This window comes from Malaclemys terrapin, chromosome 1 (genome assembly GCF_027887155.1).
Source record: "Malaclemys terrapin pileata isolate rMalTer1 chromosome 1, rMalTer1.hap1, whole genome shotgun sequence".
Taxonomy (NCBI): domain Eukaryota; kingdom Metazoa; phylum Chordata; order Testudines; family Emydidae; genus Malaclemys; species Malaclemys terrapin.
Window position 1 is genome coordinate 235,859,729 of NC_071505.1, and position 23,336 is coordinate 235,883,064.

The 23,336-nt window shown below is 46.5% G+C and overlaps 1 protein-coding gene across 1 annotated transcript in view; it reads right to left on the reverse strand.

Annotated features, from left to right (window-relative positions):
- The window catches only part of LONRF2 (LON peptidase N-terminal domain and ring finger 2), a 45,148-nt gene extending 30,804 nt beyond the window's left edge, over positions 1-14,344 (reverse strand). The window contains exon 1 of the mRNA XM_054009705.1: positions 12,654-14,344. Coding sequence (XP_053865680.1) covers positions 12,654-13,323 — 670 coding nt within the window. The 5' untranslated portion in view covers positions 13,324-14,344. The remainder of the gene's footprint in view (positions 1-12,653) is intronic.
- Between the last annotated feature and the right edge of the window lie 8,992 nt (positions 14,345-23,336).

The window sequence follows — 23,336 nt, forward strand, 5'->3', positions numbered from 1 at the left end:
TGGTTTTTGGGGCGGTGGGGAGGGAGGGAGAAGCAGGGACCCAGAGGGCAGTGGAAGGGTGGAGCAGGAACCGACAAGGGAATGAGGGGAAGACATGGTGGAGATGAGGAAAACAATGGCTAGGGGTGGGAGAAGAGATGGGGAGGGGAGGGAGAAAACAAGGACCTGGGTGGGGAGAGGAGAAAGCAAAGGCCCTGCTGTGAGGGAAGGAGGGAAAATGAGGGCAAAGACCCTGGCATAGGAGACAAAGGGTATAAAGGAGAGGAACAGAGAACCCGATTTGAGGGAGAGGCGGGGGGTTTGTAGGGAGTGTCTGCAATAGAGAGGGATGGGAAGGTGGCATACAGAGAGCTTGTGGGGGTAATGGAGGGATGCAAGGAGCTCTTGGTGTGTGCAGTTGAGCTCAGTCTACACAAGCTACAGCGTGTGCAACCCCCTACTAGAAATATCAGCAATGTGAAGCCCAGCTTTCCCTTGGAGCTCCAATTTGGGATAGCAGGAATGGTTCCTGCAAATGCTCACCGCACTGAAAGGGCAGGTGCACTGCATCTTTTACAAACATACCCTTTATTTAAAAGGTCAGCTGGTCAAGTGTACTGAACAGAGTGGATTTTGATTAAAATCAAATAGATTTAAATCATGATTTAAATCACTAGTTAGGAAGACTCAATTTAATCATGGATTTCTATATAAAAATGCCTTCTTGTTAGTTATAACCTTAATACATATTTTTCACAACTCAGATAGATGTAGGTTTCATTTTTAGAAGGCGCACACACTATACATTTCTAAAGTGATTTATTTTGAAAACTTTTCAGATTAGTTTTACAGCTATATCAGAAAATGAATGACTGGTTATTTCATTTATCAAAGGTAACTGAAGCAGATATTTATGAAGTCATTGGGAGGTGAAATATCTCCAATTCAACAAATTAATCATTAATATTTGGAGGATTGTCTTGCCATGCTGTATTAGGAGGAAAACATCACCAGTCAAATAAATAAAACAATTTAAACAACAACAACATTATATATTCTGGATTCCCCCCCCCCCCTCCCCCCCAAGGCAAACAAAATATTTTAACAAAACAAGCACATGTCCCTTGCTTCTCACATTTATCTCCAGACTTCTCCTTGTCCAGATCTATTCCACCCCCAACAATCTTTAGAGAGAGGTAAGGGATTGACTCTGTGTACACAAATTCACAGAGGGACAATAGAGTTGAGGTCTTATTTCTCACCTCTATATATTAATTTATGTAAACATTTTTGCTGTTAACAAGCATGTTATCTCTGGAGACACAAATCCACAGTTTGAGAACTGCAAAACTAAGCATCTCTGATGGTATCTTCTAGACCAGGGGTCGGCAACCTTTGGCATGCGGCTCGCCAGGGTAAGCACCCTGTCATGCTGGGCCAGTTTGTTTACCTGCTGCGTCAGTAGGTTCGGCCGATCGCGGCTCCCACTGGCTGCAGTTTGCCGCTCCAGGCCAATGGGGGGCTGTGGGAAGCTGTGGCCAGCACATCCCTCAGCCCGGGCCACTTCCCACAGCCCCCATTGGCCTGGGACGGAGAACCACAGCCAGTGGGAGCTGCATTGGCCAGTGGGAACCGATGCAGCAGGTAAACTGGCCCGGCCCGCCAGGGTGCTTACCCTGGCGAGCCGTGTGCCAGAGGTTGCCGACCCCTGTTCTAGACTGAGCACTGAGTCCCATTGGGTAGATAGAAAGATTACCCTAAATAATCTATACTGAAGCCCCTGGAACCCCATAAGATTGGGTCCCTAATCCATGAACGATTGGAACTCATTTACAAAACTTTTCTTAAACTTAGAATATCATAAAATATCAGGGTTGGAAGGACCTCAGGAGGTCATCTAATCCAACCCCCTGCTCAAAGCAGGACCAATCCCCAGACAGATTTTTGCCCCAGATACCTAAATGGCCCCCTCAGGGATTGAACTCACAACCCTGGGTTTACCAGACCAGTGCTCAAACCACTGAGCTATCCCTCCCCATGACATGAATATATTGTCTCATACTATAGAATTAGAATGTATAATTCCTATTCCACAATGAGATATCTTTGAGCTAATGTATCTTAATTAAAAACTATCTTTAGATAAAATACTTTTTGAGGAAAAAAATCTTATTTTTTTATTTAAATCAGATTTTTTTATAAGATTTTTTTTATTTTAAAAATAATTGATTTTTATCCACCCTGGTACATTTCTTTTTTCTTTGGGAAGTCTCCTTTTAAAATTAGAGACCATTCAATGCAAACATATTAGCAGTATGCATCTACATGCGAGATAACATGACAATTCACAAGCTACAATATCTATTACAGACAATTTGTGGCATTAAGGGCTAACAAGTAGGAAAGCACCAGACAATCTACAGAGTCACTTTTGGCCAGCTTTGTCACCTGCAACTGTGGAAATGAGAGAAGTGTTACGTGCACTACCCTGACACAATGTTCAAGAGGGCCCACAAACAGGATTTTAAAATTTGTTTTACTTTTGGGAGAAAAATGCTGCTTAATTAAGTTTAAGCATCATTTATTGTTAAAGCCCTTACTAGAAATGGTTGCTATTACATCTTCAAGTCAGTGCACTTTACACAAAGATAGCATCTAGCTCTGCTGGCCTCATGTTAGGTAAGGTTCGTGCTCACATTCAGATATTAAGCAAATGTACAGTCTGGGTTGCAGAATGTCAGTTATTGTACAAAGTCTAAGGGCCATATGCGGTCGCCAGGTAAACAAAAAGGTCTCATTAACTTCAAGTAGAGCTTTGCCACACTTACCCGTGAGCAGAATTTTACATAGTTATTTTACAAGATGTGCAATTTGTTCAGGAGTTGTATGTGCAACAGAATGAATATGCCGACATCCTAGGAGACCATTAAAAAACTGCAGTTGTCCAGTTGAGCATGGAGAGGAGATCATGTGGCTACTGCCACAAAACTACTGCTGTCTTGTTACCTTTGAGAAGGGTATATCAGCCTTATTTATGAGGTGCTCAGAGGCGTGAAAATTTGTTCTTTTGGCTTGATAGCTCAATGTTTGCTATCCAAAGAGGTTCAGAGGAACTTCTGGCAACTGAAGGCACCAATTCCCCCAGCCAGTGACCGTCTGCTCTCCCTCTAGAATTGATCACAGCCCAGATTCCATTAGCTCCAAACTAAACTGAAATGGGGGAGGGATAGCTCAGTGGTTTGAGCATTGGCCTGCTAAACCCAGAGTTGTGAGTTCAATCTTTGAGGGGGCCACTTAGGGATCTGGGACAAAATCAGTACTTGATCCTGCTAGTGAAGGCAGGGGGCTGGACTCGATGACCTTTCGGGGTCCCTTCCAGCTCTATGAGATAGGTATATCTCCATAAACTTAAAGTCAGCAGTGTGGTGTGGAACATACAGTACATTCCTTCTCAGCCCCCACAGGAATGAAACAAGACAATCTGTTAACTGCGTATAATCTCCAAAATAGAGCATATTCCAGATACATACATGCAACTCAAATACTTCTAGCTTGTTAGCCATCATATATAAATTTAAGAAGGCTACACACATACAAAACCTGAAAGACAGGCAAAACATTTAACTGCTGGATTATATTGCCAGTAATTTTTGAATGTAACCGCATACAAAAAAGCTTATATGCCATATTTAATTCCTTTTTATTCTATGCATGGAAGTCGGATGCAATCTATGGTCACAACTGGGTTTTGTACCTTTGAATTGCACACCCTTACTCAGTCAACTTCCTTGGTGAATAACTGCCACCTACTTCATCCAGTAATTGCACAGTTCCTTAAAAACATACAGTAGCCCAACTTCAAAATATATTTTATTTTGTTACAGAAAAAGCATTTCTTGTGTTCAGAGGACACTTCCAAAGCTCTAGAAGATGTACAGAAATACTGTATTATTCCTAAATCTAGTTATCAACAGAGCACTTTCATCTCAGTCTCTGGGTAAGAGGAGGAGGGATTTCTGTGGGTGCCATGGCAGGGGCCTTGGGCATTGTTCCACCTTGGTCCCTCACATTCTCTGCCTGTGACACGCAATAGTGGAGCTAATGGAAAAGCGGATATCCCAGATCACATGTGCTTGGTAACTTGTAGTAGTCTATGCCATGACAGTTTTCTGGTCATTTTACTCATATATCTGCCATTCCATTCCTCTACTCTTGTTAATGCTACTGTCTCACTACTGCTTCAAATGAAACAAGTCAGAATGAGGTAGCAGATCAGTATGAGGCAAAGTTAAATTGAACAACGGCTCTTCAATCAGCTTGAATTCCGAGAAACCCAAATCAGACAAACATCAACAAGGTTATTTGCCACTTCAGTCACTGGAGTTAAGATCTGCTGCTGTGAATCTCACTGAAGATCCTCAATGTTTCAGGCCATAGGCGCCGAGCACCCATGGGGAAAAATTAGTGGGTGCTCTGCACCCACCAGCAGCCAAGCTCCCCACCTCACCACCTCCTCCTCCCCTGAGCGTGCCCCGTCCCCACTCATCCAGCTATCTCCCAGCTCTTGCCGCCACCAAACAGCTGTAGCAAGCTCCGAGAGGGAGGAGGGAGGAGCGGGAACATGGCACGCTCAGGGGAGGAAGCGGGGAAGAGGCAGGGCTGGGGATTTGGGGAAGGAGTAGGAATAGGGGCAGAAAGAGGGTGGAGACTGTGGGGAAGGGGGCACAGGGGGATCGAGCACTCACCGGCGCCAGTAGAAGTCAGTGCCTATGTTCCAGCCTATGGTTCTATAGTTCAACAACTAGTAGAATACATACAACTAAGAAAGTTCTTAGAACAGTTTAGGTATACATCACTATTTTTAAAAATAGTTAGGCAAGTCCAAGATAACTATTAAGTAATCCAGCTACACTCATGCAGTGAGGCAACTGCCTCCAAATTAGAACATATCAGTTACAATCCTGATTATTTTAACAGGGATAGCAACCTTATTTAAGTCCCAACATCTACACACACCACCAGATTTATTTTGGTAGGTCCCAAAAGTGGACTAAGTTTATTAATGATGGAATTAGTGGATTAAAGCAAGGCTTCACAACAAAAGCTCAAAGTATTTCTACACATAAAAATCCACTTCTGATACTACCCCACATCAAGTCTGTTATTTCTCCTGCTCCATTCGAACGGTCTGTTCTGCCCCCCTCTAGGTTAGCATAGATTATATTGTTGAGCTGTATATTTGTTTTAGGATGAGACTTTAAAGCAGGAAGAACTGGCCTGTCACTTATCCACAGTTAAGAGGGGGAAGGAGACTAAAACAGCTTCTCTGGCCCAATCCATATTGGCCGCTAACAGCATAACCTGGAAGAAGTACAAATGGTCACCTACCCTGTCTTAATGCTTTGTCCACCACTTTGGAGAAGAAAGGGAACATGTTTTCCAGAGACAAGTGTCCTCCCTAGATCAAGGACACAGTGGAGGGGGAAGCAATCTTAGGCTACATCTACACTACAGGGGGGGGGGTCGATTTAAGATACGCAAATTCAGCTACGCGAATAGCGTAGCTGAATTTGACGTATCGCAGGCGACTTACCCCGCTGTAGGGACGGCGGCAAAATCGACCTCTGCAGCTTCCCGTCGACAGCGCTTACTCCCACCTCCGCTGGTGGAGTAAGAGCGTCGATTCGGGGATCGATTGTCACGTCCCGATGGGACGCGATAAATCGATCCCCAAGAGGTCGATTTCTACCCGCCGATTCAGGCGGGTAATGTAGACCCAGCCTTACTCAAGATAGTGATTCTCTGTTGGTGATGAAGTATCTGAGCTGTTTTACTTTAGTCGTCTTTTTTTGTACAGTAGGAGATTCACTGGCATACTTTCAGTTGGTGTATGTGGTGCAACAGGTTTAATTTACCTTTCTTTTGCCTGCTAATCCAGATGGTGCTTGGTCCCATCCCTCTTCCCCCCTCCCCCCCGCACCTCATCTAAACATTTCATGTTTGCATCTCCAGCTCCACTCCCTTTGAGTTTTGGTCCTCATTTCACTAAGTCATTTAAAAAATAATTATACTATGTTGCTACAACAAAGTGAGCAGAGTACACATACTGCCCAATAGAGAGATTGAAATCAATTATTTTGTTCTGAGAGACTATTCAAGATTGTCCTGCAAAGTGAGTGTAAAGGTGGAGCAGAAAGAAAAAATGCAGGATACCCACAATTTTTGTTTAATTTCCCTGTGGAAGATGTTCTGCAGAGAATGCCTTGCATGTATACTTTTTGCCTAAATAAAATGATGTGCCTGTTTGGATGGAATGGTATGCAGACTCAGATAATCAAACAATAGTTACATAGCTTCTCTTTGTGGGTCAAAACATGGTTTCATATTTAACAGTGCAAGACATGGAGCCCTTAGTTTTATTTACAGCCGTGTCAACTTTTCTTAAGACAATAATGTAAACATTAGTAAGTTATTTCTAGCAATTAATCTTGTTGAAAGTGTAACTGTGTATGGCCAAAGGCTCACAGATCTGACCACAAACAAGTTTCTCCCATGCAACTATGACAGAGTGAAGCAGGAGTTCCAGTGTATATTTTACATGAAGGACCTTTTCACCACCAGTCTGAAAGGATTTTCTAGAAATGCTGCATAATGAGTCATCAACCGCAGGCAGATAAGTGTTTCATTTTGAAGTCTGATGCACTGGGTACAAAATCAATAGTGGGACTAAAAAATAAGAACTACCAATTTTTATTGCATTTACCAGCATTCATTCTCAAGCTTTCACACTGTGAAACATCGTAACAGTCTCTCAAAACACTTTTCATACCATTAGCAATCAAAGACTGCCTATTCTTTTTGCATGAGCCCTCTATAGCAACTACAGCAACTGTAATGGTCTTCAATGCAATAAGTCAAGGATGCAGAACTGAGCACTACCACACTAGCAGCCGAAAACAGAAACAAGTCACCTGAAGAATGGCAAAGCAGCTGGACTTGACATATGCATGGAGCAAATTAAGCACTTTGGTCCTGCAACCACCTTATGGGTATTATGCCTTTTTAACAATTGTTCATCAACCTTTAGATTACCCAAATTATGGTGACAAGCCTGTGTAATAGCTCTATTGAAGCCAGGAAAGAATGCTTCTGACCCAAAGAACTTCAGGCCAGTATCACTCCTATGCCACCTTTATAATTGCCTTTCACGTCATATCTAACAGGATCTAATACTGCCAAATTTAGACTAGGAAAGTCCTGCACTGGCCAAACACTAAACATCCCCCAGCATGTAGAAGAGGGATTCAAGAGAGGGATGATAACAGGCGGTGTGTTCGTAGGCCTTTCAGTTGCATACGATACAGTCAGCCAACAAAACCTCCTTACCAAAGTCTATGATACGATGCATGACCACCACCTAGTGCAGCTCATCTGATCTCTTCTGGAGAAGACATTTTTACATAGCACTGTGTAAGAAATGGAGCCACTTGAGACAACAAAATTGTCTCCCACAGGACAGTGTGCTAGCACCAACCCTTTATATACAATTACACACACACAGTGACCAGCGCATACAGAGCAATATGAGGTGCTTCACATAGGCTGATGATCTATGCATCACGTCACAGGAGAAGGACTTTGCCATCGTCTAGAACAGACTATGAGCAACATCTCAACTTACTACATCAAGAACCAGCTTCACATCAACCCAACCAAGATACAGGTGATGGCTTTTCATTTATGCCATCGAGAAGCGAAGTGGAAATTAACCACCAACTGAAATGGAATCCCACAGGCTAATCACCTGAACGCTGTCTACCTGGGGATGACCTTGGACCAAATGCTTTCCTTCAAAACACATGTAGAGAAGGTGAAAGGGAAAGTTAGTGTTTGCAACAACATTCTTTGAAAGTTGGTCACCTCAAAGTGGGGAGCTATCAAGCTACTTTGCAAACTACTGCTATTGCTGTGTGCTACTCAATTGCAGAGTATGCATGTTCAGTGTGGGAACGATCCATCCATGATAAGAAACTAGATCCTGTCCTAAATGAGAGCTGTCATGTAAAAACAGGATGTCTAAAGCCAAGACCAAAGGATAGCCTGTACTTACTGGTTGGTGTTGCACCACCTGATATCAAGAGGAAGGTAGCAAGCCAAAGTGAAAGATCACAGCAGATGGCATCCGTTATATGGTCACACAGGAGTAAACAAATACCTTAAATCACAAAAGAGTTTTATGACCAGTGTTGTGTCATTGGATACCACAGCTGGCAAGGCACTACTGAGTTAAGGAATGAAAGATTGCATGTAGTCGGATGCACTGAAACAGATTTGTACCCCCAGGAGGACCTTCCTGGAGGGGCTGATAAAGTCTGTTTAATGTGGTGATGTCTGAACCGCCTATGTACTCAAACTGGTAGATCAAAGTCTAACATGATCAAATGGGGCTACTCTAAACACCAATACATGTGAGTGTTGTGAAGTGCAGACCAGGGATCACCTGCTTGTTTGCAGACTCCTTGGGGAGACCTGTACAAAGGAGGACCTCGTTGCAGTGATGGAAACAGCCATCACTTGTGCACAGTTCTGGAAAAATGTCTAGTCTGTGACAAGGATACAAGAAGCTGTCTTCTTTAATAATAAAAAAAGAAATACTATCATTCTACTTTTGTTTTTCATTTTATCTCCACCTCCCCCCTACTCTCCTTTCTCTCCATTGTATATTACTACTGTACTGCTTGGTCCTCCATTCCCCAGATTCTTCTCTCCTACCTCCACATAATACCCTACCAATTGATTTCCTTCTCCCCTTGACATTTCTCTACTACTGGCAGCTCCAGCCACAGAAGATACGAACATAAGAATGACCCTCCTGGATCAGACCAGGGATCCATCTAGCCTAGTATCCGGTCTTCCGACAGTGGACAGTGCCAGGTGCCCCAGAGTGAATGAACAGAACAGGTAATCATCAAGTGATCCATCCCCTGTCACTCATTCCCAGTTTCTGGCCAACAGAGGCTAGGGAGACTATTCCTGCCCATCCATTGATGGGCCATTCTTTTTAGGTGACAGATCTGAGGAACTGTCCCAGATTGAGGTATCATTAGAGGAGGTTTTGGACCAAATTGATAAATTAAACAGCAATAAGTCACCAGGACCAGATGGTATTCACCCAAGAGTTCTGAAGGAACTCAAATGTGAAATTGCAGAACCGTAGTCTGTAACCTATCATTTAAATCAGCTTCTGTACCAGATGACTGGAGGATAACTAATGTGACACCAGTTTTTAAAAAGGGCTCCAGAGGTGATCCTGGCAATTACAGGCCTGTAAACCTGACTTCAGTACCGGTCTAACTGGTTGAAACTATAATAAAGAACAATATTGTCAGACATATAGATGAACATAATTTGTGGAGGAAGAGTCAATATGTTTTTAGTTTCAGAGTAACAGCCGTGTTAGTCTGTATCCGCAAAAAGAAGAACAGGAGTACTTGTGGCACCTTAGAGACTAACAAATTTATTAGAGCATAAGCTTTCGTGGACTACAGCCCACTTCTTCGGATGCATATAGAATTGAACATATAATGAGGAGATATATATACACACATACAGAGAGCATAAACAGGTGGGAGTTGTCTTACCAACTCTGAGAGGCCAATTAATTAAGAGAAAAAAAAAAAACTTTTGAAGTGATAATCAAGCTAGCCGAGTACAGACAGTGTGATAAGAAGTGTGAGAGTATTTACAAGGGGAGATAGAGTCAACGTTTGTAATGGCTCAGCCATTCCCAGTCCTTATTCAAACCGGAGTTGATTGTGTCAGGACTGGGAATGGCTGAGCCATTACAAACGTTGACTCTATCTCCCCTTGTAAGTACTCTCACACTTCTTATCAAACTGTCTGTACTCGGCTAGCTTGATTATCACTTCAAAAGTTTTTTTTTTTTTCTCTTAATTAATTGGCCTCTCAGAGTTGGTAAGACAACTCCCACCTGTTTATGCTCTCTGTATGTGTGTATATACATCTCCTCATTATATGTTCCATTCTATATGCATCCGAAGAAGTGGGCTGTAGTCCACGAAAGCTTATGCTCTAATAAATTTGTTAGTCTCTAAGGTGCCACAAGTACTCCTGTTCTTCTTTTTATGTTTTTAGTAAAGTGAAATCATGCCTCATCAATGAACTAGAATTCTTTGAGGGGGGTCAACAAACATGTGGACCAAGGGGATCCAGTGGATACAGTGTACTTAGATTTTCAGAAAGCCTTTGACAAGGTCCCTCGCCAAAGACTCTTACACAAAGTAAGCTGCCACGGGATAAGAGGGAAGGTGCTTTCATGGATTGGTAACTGATTAAAAGATAGGAAACAAAGGGTAGGTATAAATGGTCAGTTTTCAGAGTGAACAGAGGTAAATAGTGGTGTCCCCCAGGGGACGGTCTGTTCCGGGACCCCTATCAACATATTCATAAATGATCTGGGAAAAGGAGTAAACAGTGAGGTGGCAAAATTTGTAGATAACTATCTTTATTAATTTTGTAAGACCCAGGCAGACTGCAAAGAGCTACGAAAGGATCTCTCAAAACTGGGTGTCTGGGCAACAAAATTGTAGATGAAATTTACTGTTGATAAATGCAAAGTAATGCACATTGGAAAGCATAATCCCAACTATACATATAAAATGATGGGGTCTAAATTAGCTGTTACCACTCAAGAAAGATCAAGATGGCGCCTGTTTCCTTTCCTCTTCCTGTGAAAGACTGGCTCTTTCAAAAGGCAGGTTTTTTTTTTTTTTTTAAAGCACATCTATTTATTAAAAAGGTGCTCTTAGGGCAGTGTGACCTGCCAACTCTCCACAAATCATCAAGTAGTGGTCTCCAGACCACAGTAAGAATCAGTATTTTAAGCTATTTGCACAATTTTACAAGGCCAGAATTAATCCGTCATTTGAAATTTGTCATACTAGTGACAGTGTTACTTGGCAGTGCATTTCCAAATACTGTGCCAGGTTTGTATTTATATTCCTGCACATTCCAAATACCAGCCCTTTCTTTAAAGCAAACTTTTAAGATAGTGGGTATATTTTACTATAACTTTTGAGACATAAAGGCTCACAAAACCATTTCAGAGAGAGAATGAAGAAATACTCTAGGGGCTTGTCTACACAAACTTACCCCAAAATAATTAAACTGGTAATTCACACCTTTTGATATTTCAGTGCAAATCTGTGTGTGGACACTTATTTTGATTCAAGAGTGCCCTGTTTCAATTTTGCTTATGTAAGTTAAACTACTATATCAAATAGGGCATTTTTCAACACAAGTTTTCAAAATAAAGTTTTCACAGGTCAAGACCAGTAGAAATGCTTCCATGACTACTAAATTTCAATAACAAGACAGTACTGGATATATTTCCATCGCTGCTTTGCTATTCCACTATTCACCACAAAGAACAAACAGTCCCCATCTATGTTCACAAGTCAGTCAACTGCAGTGTTGAGTAAGCAATGAACACCAGTGTTAAGTGGACACAAATTGCAAAACTGACTACTCTGTCTATATTGTCCCAAGTAAAAAATGTAACAAATAGTACAAATACTAAATGAATTATATTGCTTCACTTTCGCTATTCATTACTAGAAAGGGATGAGAATTCCACACACACACACACACACTATTAAGGAACACAATTAATTTTAAGAGGTGAATGTAATTACTGTATTAAAGTAGACTAGACTATATCTAGATTTCTAACTAATTAAAAAGAAGTTAGTCTCTTATTTCACTTCATTTGACAGCACCTTGAGTTTCCCCATATATACTGTTTGCACGGATCTTTTACATACCAACAGGAGAAAGGTTTTTTTGTTGTTGCTGTTCTATTTTTAAAGGAAAATGTGATTGTAAAGCCACTGAAACTGTCAGGACAACTCAAGGCCAGGTGTAGCATCAAAAAATGTGTAACTCATTTACACGGACTAGGATTTCAGGTTGATTTCCTCTAGATATTTAGAGTGTGGCAGAGCTTGGCAAGGCAGAAAGCACCCACCCCCTTCTTTGGCTGCTGCCCCCCCAAATATACTGTGACAACAGCAGCATGCGGTGCTGCTGGAGCATAGTGGAAAGAGGGAGGTAACGGAGAAGGTAAGGGTGCTAAAGAATTTAACAGCCAAAGAACCATTCTAGCCTCTTAACACATACACTTTATGTTCACATAAACCTGTTGGAACAAGTCCTTTACGTGCATGCGGGTCTATAAGGGATCATTGCAAACTCTTTTCTTGTCAGAGTGCACGTAGGCTAGCTGAAGCGGCTCAACCACTCCTCTCCGTGGAGTACACGGGTGGTCGTCCCTAATCTCCCAGAATCCACTGCGTTGTGCCCGTCCTCTGGAACAGGGAGCCAGAGGGCACTGCAAGGGAAATGGTTTAGGACAGCGGTAGTAGGAACTGGAGGCTAAACTAGAACCAGCAGCAGCACGCGCCGCTCGAACACACTGACCCACGTGGACTTAGCACAGTGCAGCGCGGCCAGCCCCGAGGCAGCGCCTAGAGACAAAGGACACTGGGGGAGGCCGGGCCGGGGGCTGCTGCTGCAGCCTGGCCGAGAGCAGGGAGCGGGGAAGGGCGAGGCCGCAGGGCCCAGCGCAGGGAGGCCGGGGCTGTGCGGACACTCACCGGTCTCCAGGGCCTGGTTGTATTTCTCCAGCGCGGCTGGCAGCTCCTGCTTGTCCCGCAGCTCGTCTCCCTCGGCGCGGAGCCGCCGCGCCCGGCTCTCCCCCTCCAGCCACTTCTCCAGCAGGTTGCCCAGCACCACGTTGACCCGGGCGCTGGCGGGGCCGGGGGCGTCGGCGACGCGGCGCGGCCGGTGGCAGCGGCCGCAGTCGCCGGGCTCGGCACAGCGCCGGCACTGGGTGTGGCCGCAGTGCAGGGTCACCGGCTCGCAGAGCAGCCGCCGGCACAGGGGGCAGCCGAGCAGCTCCGGCGGGCGGCAGCAGGCGGGGTCGCCCAGGACCTCGCCCGCCCCCTCGGGGCCGCCGCCGGGCCAGGGCGGCAGGCGCAGCGCCTTCTCGCGGAGGCTGAGGGCCAGGCTCTCCGCCAGCTCCCGCAGCTCCTCGGGCCGCAGGCGGGCCAGCCGGGCGGCGGCGCTGTAGGCCTCCAGGGCTTCGGCCATGCGGCCGGCGCGGGCCAGCGCGTCCCCCCGGCGCAGGCAGAGGCCCCGCTCGGGCTGCGGCAGCTCGGCCAGCTGCGAGCCGTAGATCTCGGCCGCCAGCTCGAAGTTGCCGCCACGAAAGGCCTCCTCGGCCACCTGCAGCATCTCGGCGCAGGGCCCCGGGCTCAGCTCCATGCTGCCCGCTCCGCTCGCCGGGCCGGCCCGGCCCCTACTCCATGCCGCCTGCCCGCGCCTCCTTCCCGGCAGGCTCGGGCCCGGGGGGCGGCGCTGCCTCGCTCGCTTCCTCCCCCAGTCGCGGGCGCCGGCCCCCCCGCACCGGCTTATTTATTATGTAATGGTTGTGTAACGCGGCGCCGCCTCCTGCCCAGCCGCCGCGGTGGGGAGCGGCGGCTCGGAGATCACACCGCACCGCACACGCCCCCTCCCGCCCTGCACCGGCCGGGCTGAGCGAGGGGAGCCCCCTGCGGGCTGGGAGCCTGCTCGGCGCCGCGCAAAGCACCGTGCTCAGCACAGCGGGGACGCTGCGCTGCAGAGAGCGCCCCGCCGCTGCAAGTCCCTCTGCGTAGGTGGAAAGGCCCCGTCATGGCTCCTCCAAGACATAGGGTATGTCTACACTACGGGATTAATCCGAATTTAGATAATTCGGATTTGAGAAACAGGTTGTATAAAGTTGAAATGAGTGCGGCCACTAGCACAGTAATTCGGTGGTGTGCGTCCAAGTACCAGGGCTAGCGTCGATTTCTGCACCGTTGCACTGTGGGTAGCAATTCCATAGCTATCCCATAGTTCCCGCAGTCTCCCGCACCCATTGGGATTGTGGGTTAAGATCCCAGTGCCTGATGGGACAAAAAACACCGTCGCAGGTGGTTCTGGGTACAGCCTCACTTCCTCCCTCCCTCCCTCCCTGCATGAAAGCAACGGACGGCAGACAACCATTTTCGCGCCTTTTTTCCTGGGTGGGTGAACACTGCAGACTCCATACCACGGCAAGCATGGAGCCCGCTGAGGTCAAGACAGCACTCATGAATATTGCAAACACCTCGCGCGTTCTCGTGGAGTTTATGCTCAGCCAGGACCAGAAAAACGAGGCGAGGAGGCGGCGGCAGCGCAGCGACAAGCATGATGAGGACATGGACACGGACACGGACACAGAATTCAGTGAAACCACAGGCCCCGGTGCTTTGGAGATCATGTTGTTAATGGGGCAGATTCTATCCATGGAACGCCGATTCTGGGCAAGGGAAACAAGCACAGACTGGTGGGACCGCATAGTGTTGCAGGTCTGGGACGATTCCCAGTGGCTGCGGAACTTTCGCATGCGTAAGGGCACTTTCATGGAACTTTGTGACTTGCTGTCTCCTGCCCTGAAACGCCAGAATACCAAGATGAGAGCAGCCCTCACAGTTGAGAAGCGCGTGGCGATAGCCCTGTGGAAGCTTGCAACGCCAGACAGCTACCGGTCAGTCGGGAATCAATTTGGAGTGGGCAAATCTACTGTGGGGGCTGCTGTGATGCAAGTAGCCAAAGCAATCACTCAGGTGCTGCTACGAAAGTTAGTGACTCTGGGAAATGTGCAGGCTATAGTGGATGGTTTTGCTGCAATGGGATTCCCTAACTGTGGTGGGGCAATAGACAGAACCCATATCCCTATCTTGGCACCGGAGCACCAAGCCACCGAGTATATAAACCGCAAGGGGTACTTTTCAATGGTGCTGCAAGCACTTGTGGATCACAAGGGACGTTTCACCAACATCAACGCGGGCTGGGCGGGAAGGGTTCATGACGCTCGCGTCTTCAGGAACACTACTCTGTTTAAAGGGCTGCAGCAAGGGACTTACTTTCCGGACCAGAAAATAACCGTTGGGGATGTTGAAATGCCCATAGTTATTCTTGGGGACCCAGCCTACCCCTTAATGCCATGGCTTATGAAGCCATACACAGGCAGCCTGGACAGGAGTCAGGAGCTGTTTAACTACAGGCTAAGCAAGTGCAGAATGGTGGTAGAATGTGCATTTGGCCGTTTAAAAGGTCGCTGGAGATCATTATTGACTCGCTCTGACCTCAGCCAAAGAAATCTCCCCATTGTTATTTCTGCTTGCTGTGTGCTCCACAATCTCTGTGAAAGTAAGGGGGAGACCTTTATGGCGGGGTGGGAGGCTGAGGCAAATCGCCTGGCTGCTGATTACACGCAGCCAGACACCAGGGCGATTAGAAGATCACACCATGAAGCGCTGTGCATCAGAGAAGCTTTGAAAACCAGTTTCATGGCTGGCCAGGCTACCGTGTGAAATATCTGTTTGTTTCTCCTTCATGAAAACCCTCCCCCTTTACTGACTGATTTTCTGTAAGGAACCCACCCTGCTCCTTCCCCCATCTTTCTTTCAAACCAAATAAAGTCACTATCATTTAAAAATCATTTATTCTTTATTAATAGATTAGAAAAAGAGGGAGGGAACCCGGGTGGTATTTGGGAGGAGGATTGCTGGGAAGGAAAAAGCCACAAAGAAAAGGTTAAAAAAATGACAGCCTTTTGCTTGGGCTGTCTACTGGGGTGGAATGGGAAGGTGTACAGAGCCTCCCCCCCCCGCGTTCTTACACGTCTGGGTGAGGAGGATACGGAACATGGGGAGGGGGGAGGGTGGAACAGGGGCTGAAGCGGCAGTCTGTTTTCCAGCAGCCGTTCCTGAACCTCCACCAGACGCCGGAGCAGCCCCAGCGTTGCATCCTTCATCCTCTGGTCTTCCTGCCGCCATCTCTCATCTCGATCGTCTCTCCTCTCCTCACGTTGGTCCCTCCTCTCCTCACGTTGGTCCCTCCTCTCCTCACGTTCACTGACTTCTTTCCTATACTTTGAAACTGTTTCCTTCCACTCATTCAGATGAGCTCTGTCACTCCTGCTGGATTGCATAATTTCAGAAAACATGTCCTCCCGCGTCTTCTTCTTACGACGCCTTATCTGTGATAACCTTCGGGATGGAGGAGGGAGGCTTGAGGAATTTGCAGCTGCTGTAGGGAGGGGAAAAAAGAGAGAATTGTTTTAAAAGCTACATTTTGCAGAACAATGCTTATACTCTTTCACGGTGACCAACACTGTTCACATTACATAGCACATGTGATTTCTGTGCAAGGTCGCATTTTGCCTCTTAATGCTGAGTGCTTGTGGCTTTGCTGCTAGAGATCACAGGTCTGGGCAACAGAATTCGGCTTGCATGCGGCCATGGTAAGCCATTGTTTTACAGCTTCTGCACCCTCCTTTCCCACATACCAAGCATAGCCTGTAGAGTGCTGCAGAAGCCTGGCCAATCTCAGCCAGTTGGGGGGGGGGCAGTGTGGGGGGGCTTGTCTGGGCCCCTTCAGGCAAGTAGAGTGCTGCGGTTTTTCTGTTAACATTCAGCAGCACCAGAAAACAAACTAACCCCCCCCCCCCCCCCGCCATGAATTCTCTGGGATGATCACGGTACCCCTCCCCCCACCGCGTGGCTGGTATCAGGGAAGATCCCTGCAGGCACCAAACTACCCCCCCCCGCCGCCGACCCCCCCCCTCGCCATGAATTCTCTGGGATGATCACGGTACCCTCCCCCCACCGCGTGGCTGGTAACAGGGAAGATCCCTGCTAGCCAAACGCGGAAAACTTCAGGGCCAATTTCCCATCTGCGCTTGGCTAACTGCAGGGAAGGATTTATTTTCAGCCACAGGCAAACAGCCCAGTAGGAACGACCACCTCTGTCCCCTTAATTAAGTTCCCGTATTTCAACCAGGTTACCAGGAGTGATATCACTTTCCTGAGGATTACACAACAAGATAAAGAACGGATGTTGCTTGAATGCCAGCAAACACCGGGACCATACGCTGCCAGGCTTTGTCAGGCAATGATACCAGATTACTTGCTGCAAGCATGGCGTGGTCAAGTGTCCTACCATGGAGGAGGGAATAAGGATGCACTGCCCAGAAACCTTCTGGCAAGGCTTTCGGAGTACCTCCAGGAGAGCTTCATGGAGATGTCCCTGGAGGATTTCCGCTCCATCCCCATACACGTTAACAGACTTTTCCAGTAGCTGAACTGACCGCGAATGCAAAGTCAGGCAAAGTAATCATTAAAAACCGTTTGCTTTTAAAACAAGTTTTATATTTTAAAAGGTAAACTCACCTGAGGTCCCTTCCATGGGGTCAGAGTCTTGGGTACTGGCTTGGGAGGCTTGGGAGGGTACTTCAGTCAGGGTGATAAAAAGATCCTGGCTGTTGGGGAGAATGGAGTGCTGTGTGCTCTCTGCAAGCTCATCCTCCTCCTCCTCCTCCTCCTCCTCTACCCCATCGGCAGAATCCTCAGGCGTCGAGACTATCCCCGACCCAGAATCCACGAACAAAGGTGGGGTAGTGGTGGCAGCCCCCCCTAGAATTGCATGCAGCTCGGCGTAGTAGCGGCATGTCCGCGGCTCTGACCCGGAGCGACCGTTTGCCTCCTTTGTTTTTTGATAGGCTTGTCTGAGCTCCTTGACCTTCACGCGGCACTGCTCAGAGTCCCTATTGTGGCCTCTCTCCATCATGCCCTTGGAAATTTTTTCAAAAGTTTTTGCATTTCGTCTTTTAGAACGAAGTTCTGCAAGCACTGAATCCTCTCCCCATACAGCGATCAGATCCAGTACCTCCCTCACAGTCCATGCTGGTGCTCTTTTTCGATTATCAGCCTGCATGGTTACCTGAGCTGATGAGGTATCTGTGGTCACCTGTGCTCTCCACGCTGGGCAAACAGGAAATGAAGTTCAAATGTTCGCGGGGCTTTTCCTGTCTACCTGGCCAGTGCATCCGAGTTCGGATTGCTGTCCAGAGCGGTCACAATGATGCACTGTGGGATAGCTCCCGGAGGCCAATACCATCGAATTGCGGCCACACTAACCCTAATTCGAATTGCTAAAATCGATTTTGGCGCTACTCCGCTCGTTGGGGTGGAGTACAGAAATCGATTTAAAGGGCCCTTTACATCGAATTAAATGGCGTCGTTGTGTGGACGGTTACAGGGTTAATTCGAATTAAAGCTGATAAATCCGAATTAAAGTCGTAGTGTAGACCAGGCCTTAGTAACTGGAGGGACATCAGCCTCTGGGCTGGACCTAGGGTGACCAGACAGCAAGTGTGAAAAATCAGGACAGGGGGTGGGGGGTAATAGGAGCCTATATAAGAAAAAGACCCAAAAATCAGGACTGTCCCTGTAAAATCAGGACATCTGGTCACCCTAGCTGGACCCCTGACTTGCTCTGGTTCTGAAGGAGGCAGGTGTTAGTAGCCCCCCCACACACACACACACAATTTATGAAAACAGCAGCTTGAAGTTCGTGGGCTGTTGCTTCTCACTGATACCTTTTCACAGTCACTCAGTTTATATGTAAAGTGATGCTTTTTCTTTACCTGCCTAGGGTGACCAGATGTCCCGATTTTATAGGGGCACTCCCGATATTTGGGACATTGTCTTATATAGGCGCCTCTTCCCCCCACACACCCTATGTCCCAATTTTTCACACTTGCTGTCTGGTCACCCTATACCTGCCAGCCCCTGCCAACTCAGTTTGGGATCTGAAAGTCATGTTTTATGGGTGGTGCAGCAGCAGCGGTAAAAGATAATGCACCCGGAGCTTAGTTAAAAGCAGTTGATGCGTGAGTCAGAATGGAAACCAGCTATTTCTGCAAGGCTAACAGGAGTAAAAAGGAGACAAGATTTATTTTAGTCTATAGTGCATGCAGAAATTATTCTGAGGAACAAGGAGCAGATAAGATAAGTAAGTGCCATTTTTCATAGTCACTTTTCCAAGTACAACTGCACAATAGAAGGTGCATTTGCTAATTTCCCTAAGACAAATTCCCAGCCAACAGCCTTTTTGCTTGTCGCCTCACCTCTTTACTGGCCAGCAGTTATAGGTCTGATCTGTCTTCAGCTCTGTCAATTTCCTGCATTCCTGCAACTCTTGCACCATTATTCACACCCTCACTAGCTCTAGGCTACTAGTGTCCAAAATATTGGTATCTTTTGAAAGTTTCCTCAATCCCTTTCCGAGGATCTTTACTTGCCCTACTGTGATAGGACGTTAATGCAGGATTGAACACCATTGCTCCCATTTTGTTGAAGAGAGCAGGCTGGGCACACTCTATTCACATTCTCCACTTCCTACTATGTTGTGGTGCATCTTGGCAAGGACCAATCAGGAGATCTTGGGAGGCTGATGACAATGGGATCAACCACAAGCATCTCGGTTGAGCCATTTCTCAGAGTTATCTTCTGGCTCCTGGGATTCTGAGCTGGAGTGGCAGAACTTTTGCTGATTCTGCCCCCTGCTCCCGTCCTTGGTTCCTAGCAAAGGGACCCTTTCTGACAACTCTCTTTACTCTTCTGGAAAGGGGGAGGCAGGCACATCACTGATTTCTCTAAATATCTTCTAGTTGCTCTGGGATGGCTATACACCTCAGCTGCAAGGCTGTCTATCTTGATACAAGGTTTTTGTTACCAATACTAACCCGTGTGACAGTAGTGAACAATAACTATAATAATTTAGATGGAAAGGTGTTAACGTGACCCTGTCACTATCCATATTTAAACAAGGTTCAGTATACAGAGACCTCAGCCTGCTTAGTACCATGGCAAACATCATTACAATGTTTGACCTTTTATTAAAGATTCAAAAAAGAAGGGAACAGTTAAAGCATTTGAAATGTTAATTATTTAAATAAGGCTTCCATTTTAACAATGTACCTTGTTCTCTTTCCCTTTACCTGGAGAGAGATTTTAGAAGATACTCCCTCTTCCCCCATCTGGAAGACTTTTAGATGGTAATAAAGATGGTAATAACTGTCTTTTGGGGGGGAAAGAGAACAAGTTATTTGTTGTGGACTGGAGCTGTTGTTGTTGAAGTCTGATCCCCTTTTCTAAAAGAAACGAAGACAAACACACACAAAGGGGGGAGAAATGAACAGCAGGGATAGCTAATGCAGCTTCTGTGTCTGGTGTTGAAGTCTCATTTGTAACCTCACTGCTGGAGAAACACAGGCACAGTTTATGCTCTAATCCAGTGGTTCTCAAACTTTTTTTTTCGCGGACACCTGAAAATTGCTGAGGGTCTTGGTGGACCACTTAATGATCTTTCCAAATGTTGTTTGTACCGTTAGCTAACTATTGTAAAGTGCTTCGGATAAAAGCTATATAAAAACAAACTTAATCATTAACATTTTGGGGTTCTACAAATAAAAGCATACAACTCATATTTTAATATCAGTCGTCTTACCTTTCTAATGCGATGGATGTGCCCTCTCTCCCCTGCCACGGCAGCCCTCAAGCTGGGGCTGAGAAGGGGGGGTGTCTCTCCCTCTCTCCCCCAACTGCAGCAGCCCCTGAGCTGAGGCTGGGAAGGAGGGGGGCGTCTCTCCCCCACCACAGCAGCCACAGAGCTGAGGCTGGGAAGGAGGGCCATCTCTCCCTGGCAGCCGCAGCCCTGAAGCTGGGAAAGTCGCCTCTTTGGCTGGCCACCTGCATGTCCCAGATTCCCCCCACCCTCTCTTCTCACCCCATTGCCCCCTCCCACCTACCCCTTATTCCCCTCAAGGCCACCACCTCATCTTACATGTGCATCTTCTCCACGGACCAGGCACCTAATTAGTGGAGCCCCGCCTGCGCGGCTCTACTAATTAGGTGGATAGCCCTTCATTCTCTTGTGTGCAGCTGCCCAGGCGCACACCTTAGAGGGAACTGCCCACGGACCACCTGAATGGAGCTTACGGACCACTGGTGGTCAGCGGACTACAGTTTGAGAACCTCTGCTCTAATCAGCTACTCTGAGACCTGGCGAAGTTGTACCTGTGTCAGGTTGTTAAGGGCATTGCTTTTAGTTGCCTGTCTAGTCACTGGCTTACAGCAGCATTGCAAAATATACAGTCTTGGCTGGTTAAGCCAGAATCTTATTAGACAAAAGGAGGGAAAAGAAGAGAGAGATTCTTATTAGAAGGAGGAAAAAGAAGAGAGAAGAGAGGAAAGAGAAGAAATAAGGTGGGGAAGAAAAAAGACACACAAGGGGTGTATGTCTGAGAAAGGAACAGAGAGTCCTGTGACACCTTTAAGACTAACAGATGTATTGGAGCATAAGCTTTCGTGGGTGAATACCCACTTTGTCAGATGATGTTAGTCTTAAAGGTGCCACAGGACTCTCTGTTGCTTTTTACAGATCCAGACTAACACGGCTACCCCTCTGATGTCTGAAAAAGGAAGTCTCACATCCCAAGTGGTAGTTGGGATTTAGCCAACACAGATGGAGGTGGCATCTGGGTCCCTTGGTCTGGTCAGAGTATCATGATCAACGATGAAGGCCTAATGGTGTTACAGTAGATTCCAGGGTCCCAGAAGACGGTGTGGATGGCAGTCATGATGCTAAACCTCACTGCTGCAATTTTTGGTGGACAGCTTTTTCTGCTACTTTCCCCCCAAAAGCATTTTCTTTTTAAGAACCCCAAAACAAGTGATGAGTGGAATAATCCATTACTTCATTATTTTGTCCCCCAATAGGTTTAAGTTCCAAATACACCAATTTTGGTTCATTGATTTCAAGTCCCACACTTCTCTTGTTTACCAGACATGATCTTAACACATTCCTTGAGTTATATTGGTATGCTTTTTTGTTTGGACTATTCAGTATTTCTGTCTTCCTTTTGTACCTTTTCCCATCATATTTATTGTTATATGTTATTGGACTATTTTGTAACTTTTTATCCACTCTCCCACATTTCGGGGTAAATTTGTAGGCCCAATTATTACAGCATATTCCAGTCATTGAATTTGCTGCTGTTTTATGTAATGACTAACTGGAATGGCTGCAAGTCTTTTCTCATCCTTACTTGCTGAGTACTCTCCAGGAGTGCCTTTCACTGAGTCCATTTTCCAAAGCCCTTTAATTAGTAACATAATCAACATTCTCCTAATTTATTCTCCTGGGATGTAATATCTATTTTATTAAGACACCCTCTTGCTACTTGTCAGAGAACAAAATTATCTTTCTGCAATCTGACTGCCTTATATTCCTCCCTGTTTTTCCTGTACTGAGCTCAACCATTACTAATATCTGAAAAACACTTGCCTTTTTTTCTCACTTTTGGTTCTCTGTTCTTCTCTCCCCAGTGTTGCGGGGAAGAAATATCTCATTCTTAAATATCTCTTGATGGCTAGGGGATTAACTCCAGTCTTAGGTGCCCTGCCATCCAGTGGCATTCACAGACGAGAGCTAGGTCCCTAGCCCTTTCCCCCCTCCCATTCTTTGTATGGGGAGAGTTAGGCACCCAAGAAAGGGATTCTTAAAAGCCAGCAAGCTGAGAAGAGTGCCTCAGCTAGCCAGCAGTGACATGCAGAAGAAAGGGGCAGGGCTTAGGGCTCAGATCCACAGACAGCTAAACACTTAAGTGACAGACAACGCTCTAGAAGGAAACTATCTGGAATCAGGATTCACAGCCATAAACTCTCTCTTGGAGATGGGTGTCTAAGCCAGGGCAGCCTTTGTGAAAAAAACAGAGGGAGAGCGATCCCCATCCACACACCTATTGGTACTTGGGCTATGGGAGACCTGTTTTTCAAATCCTTACTCTACCTGATTTAAAACAGGAACTTGAACCAAGGTCTCCCACTTCCCACCAAGGTGCTCTGGTGTGGGTCTTAGTTTTTCCCATTGAAGCTGTTCCACTTTGTATAAACAACTAAATATTCATTGGGAAGGAAAAGGAAAATGAGAGCTTGACTCTATAGCCCAGGAGAGACGGGTTCAAACCCCTATTCCAGCAAATGCTGAATTATTTATACAAAGGAGAACAGCTCCAACAGGAAAGATTCGTCAGATTTCATACATCCCTCACTCACCTGGGATATATGAAATCAGAGTTCAAGTGTCTCTGCCAAATCAGGCAGAGTAAGGATCCCAGCTGAGTGCCCTAATCACTCTGGGTCCAATAGCACAATAGCCAGAACTCCCCCCCAAATTCTCACCTCCAGCAGTCAATTGTGTGGGTTATTAGGCATGTGCCTACTGAATCAGGCCCTGCATTTCAGAGAGGCAGGGAAATGCCTTGTTTGTGAATCCTCCTGCAACTAGGTGTGAGGGCGCCGAGCTGCTTGGCAGCATCAGGACTGAAGTGGTTTTGCCCATGCCCACCAGTGAAAACTTGGCAT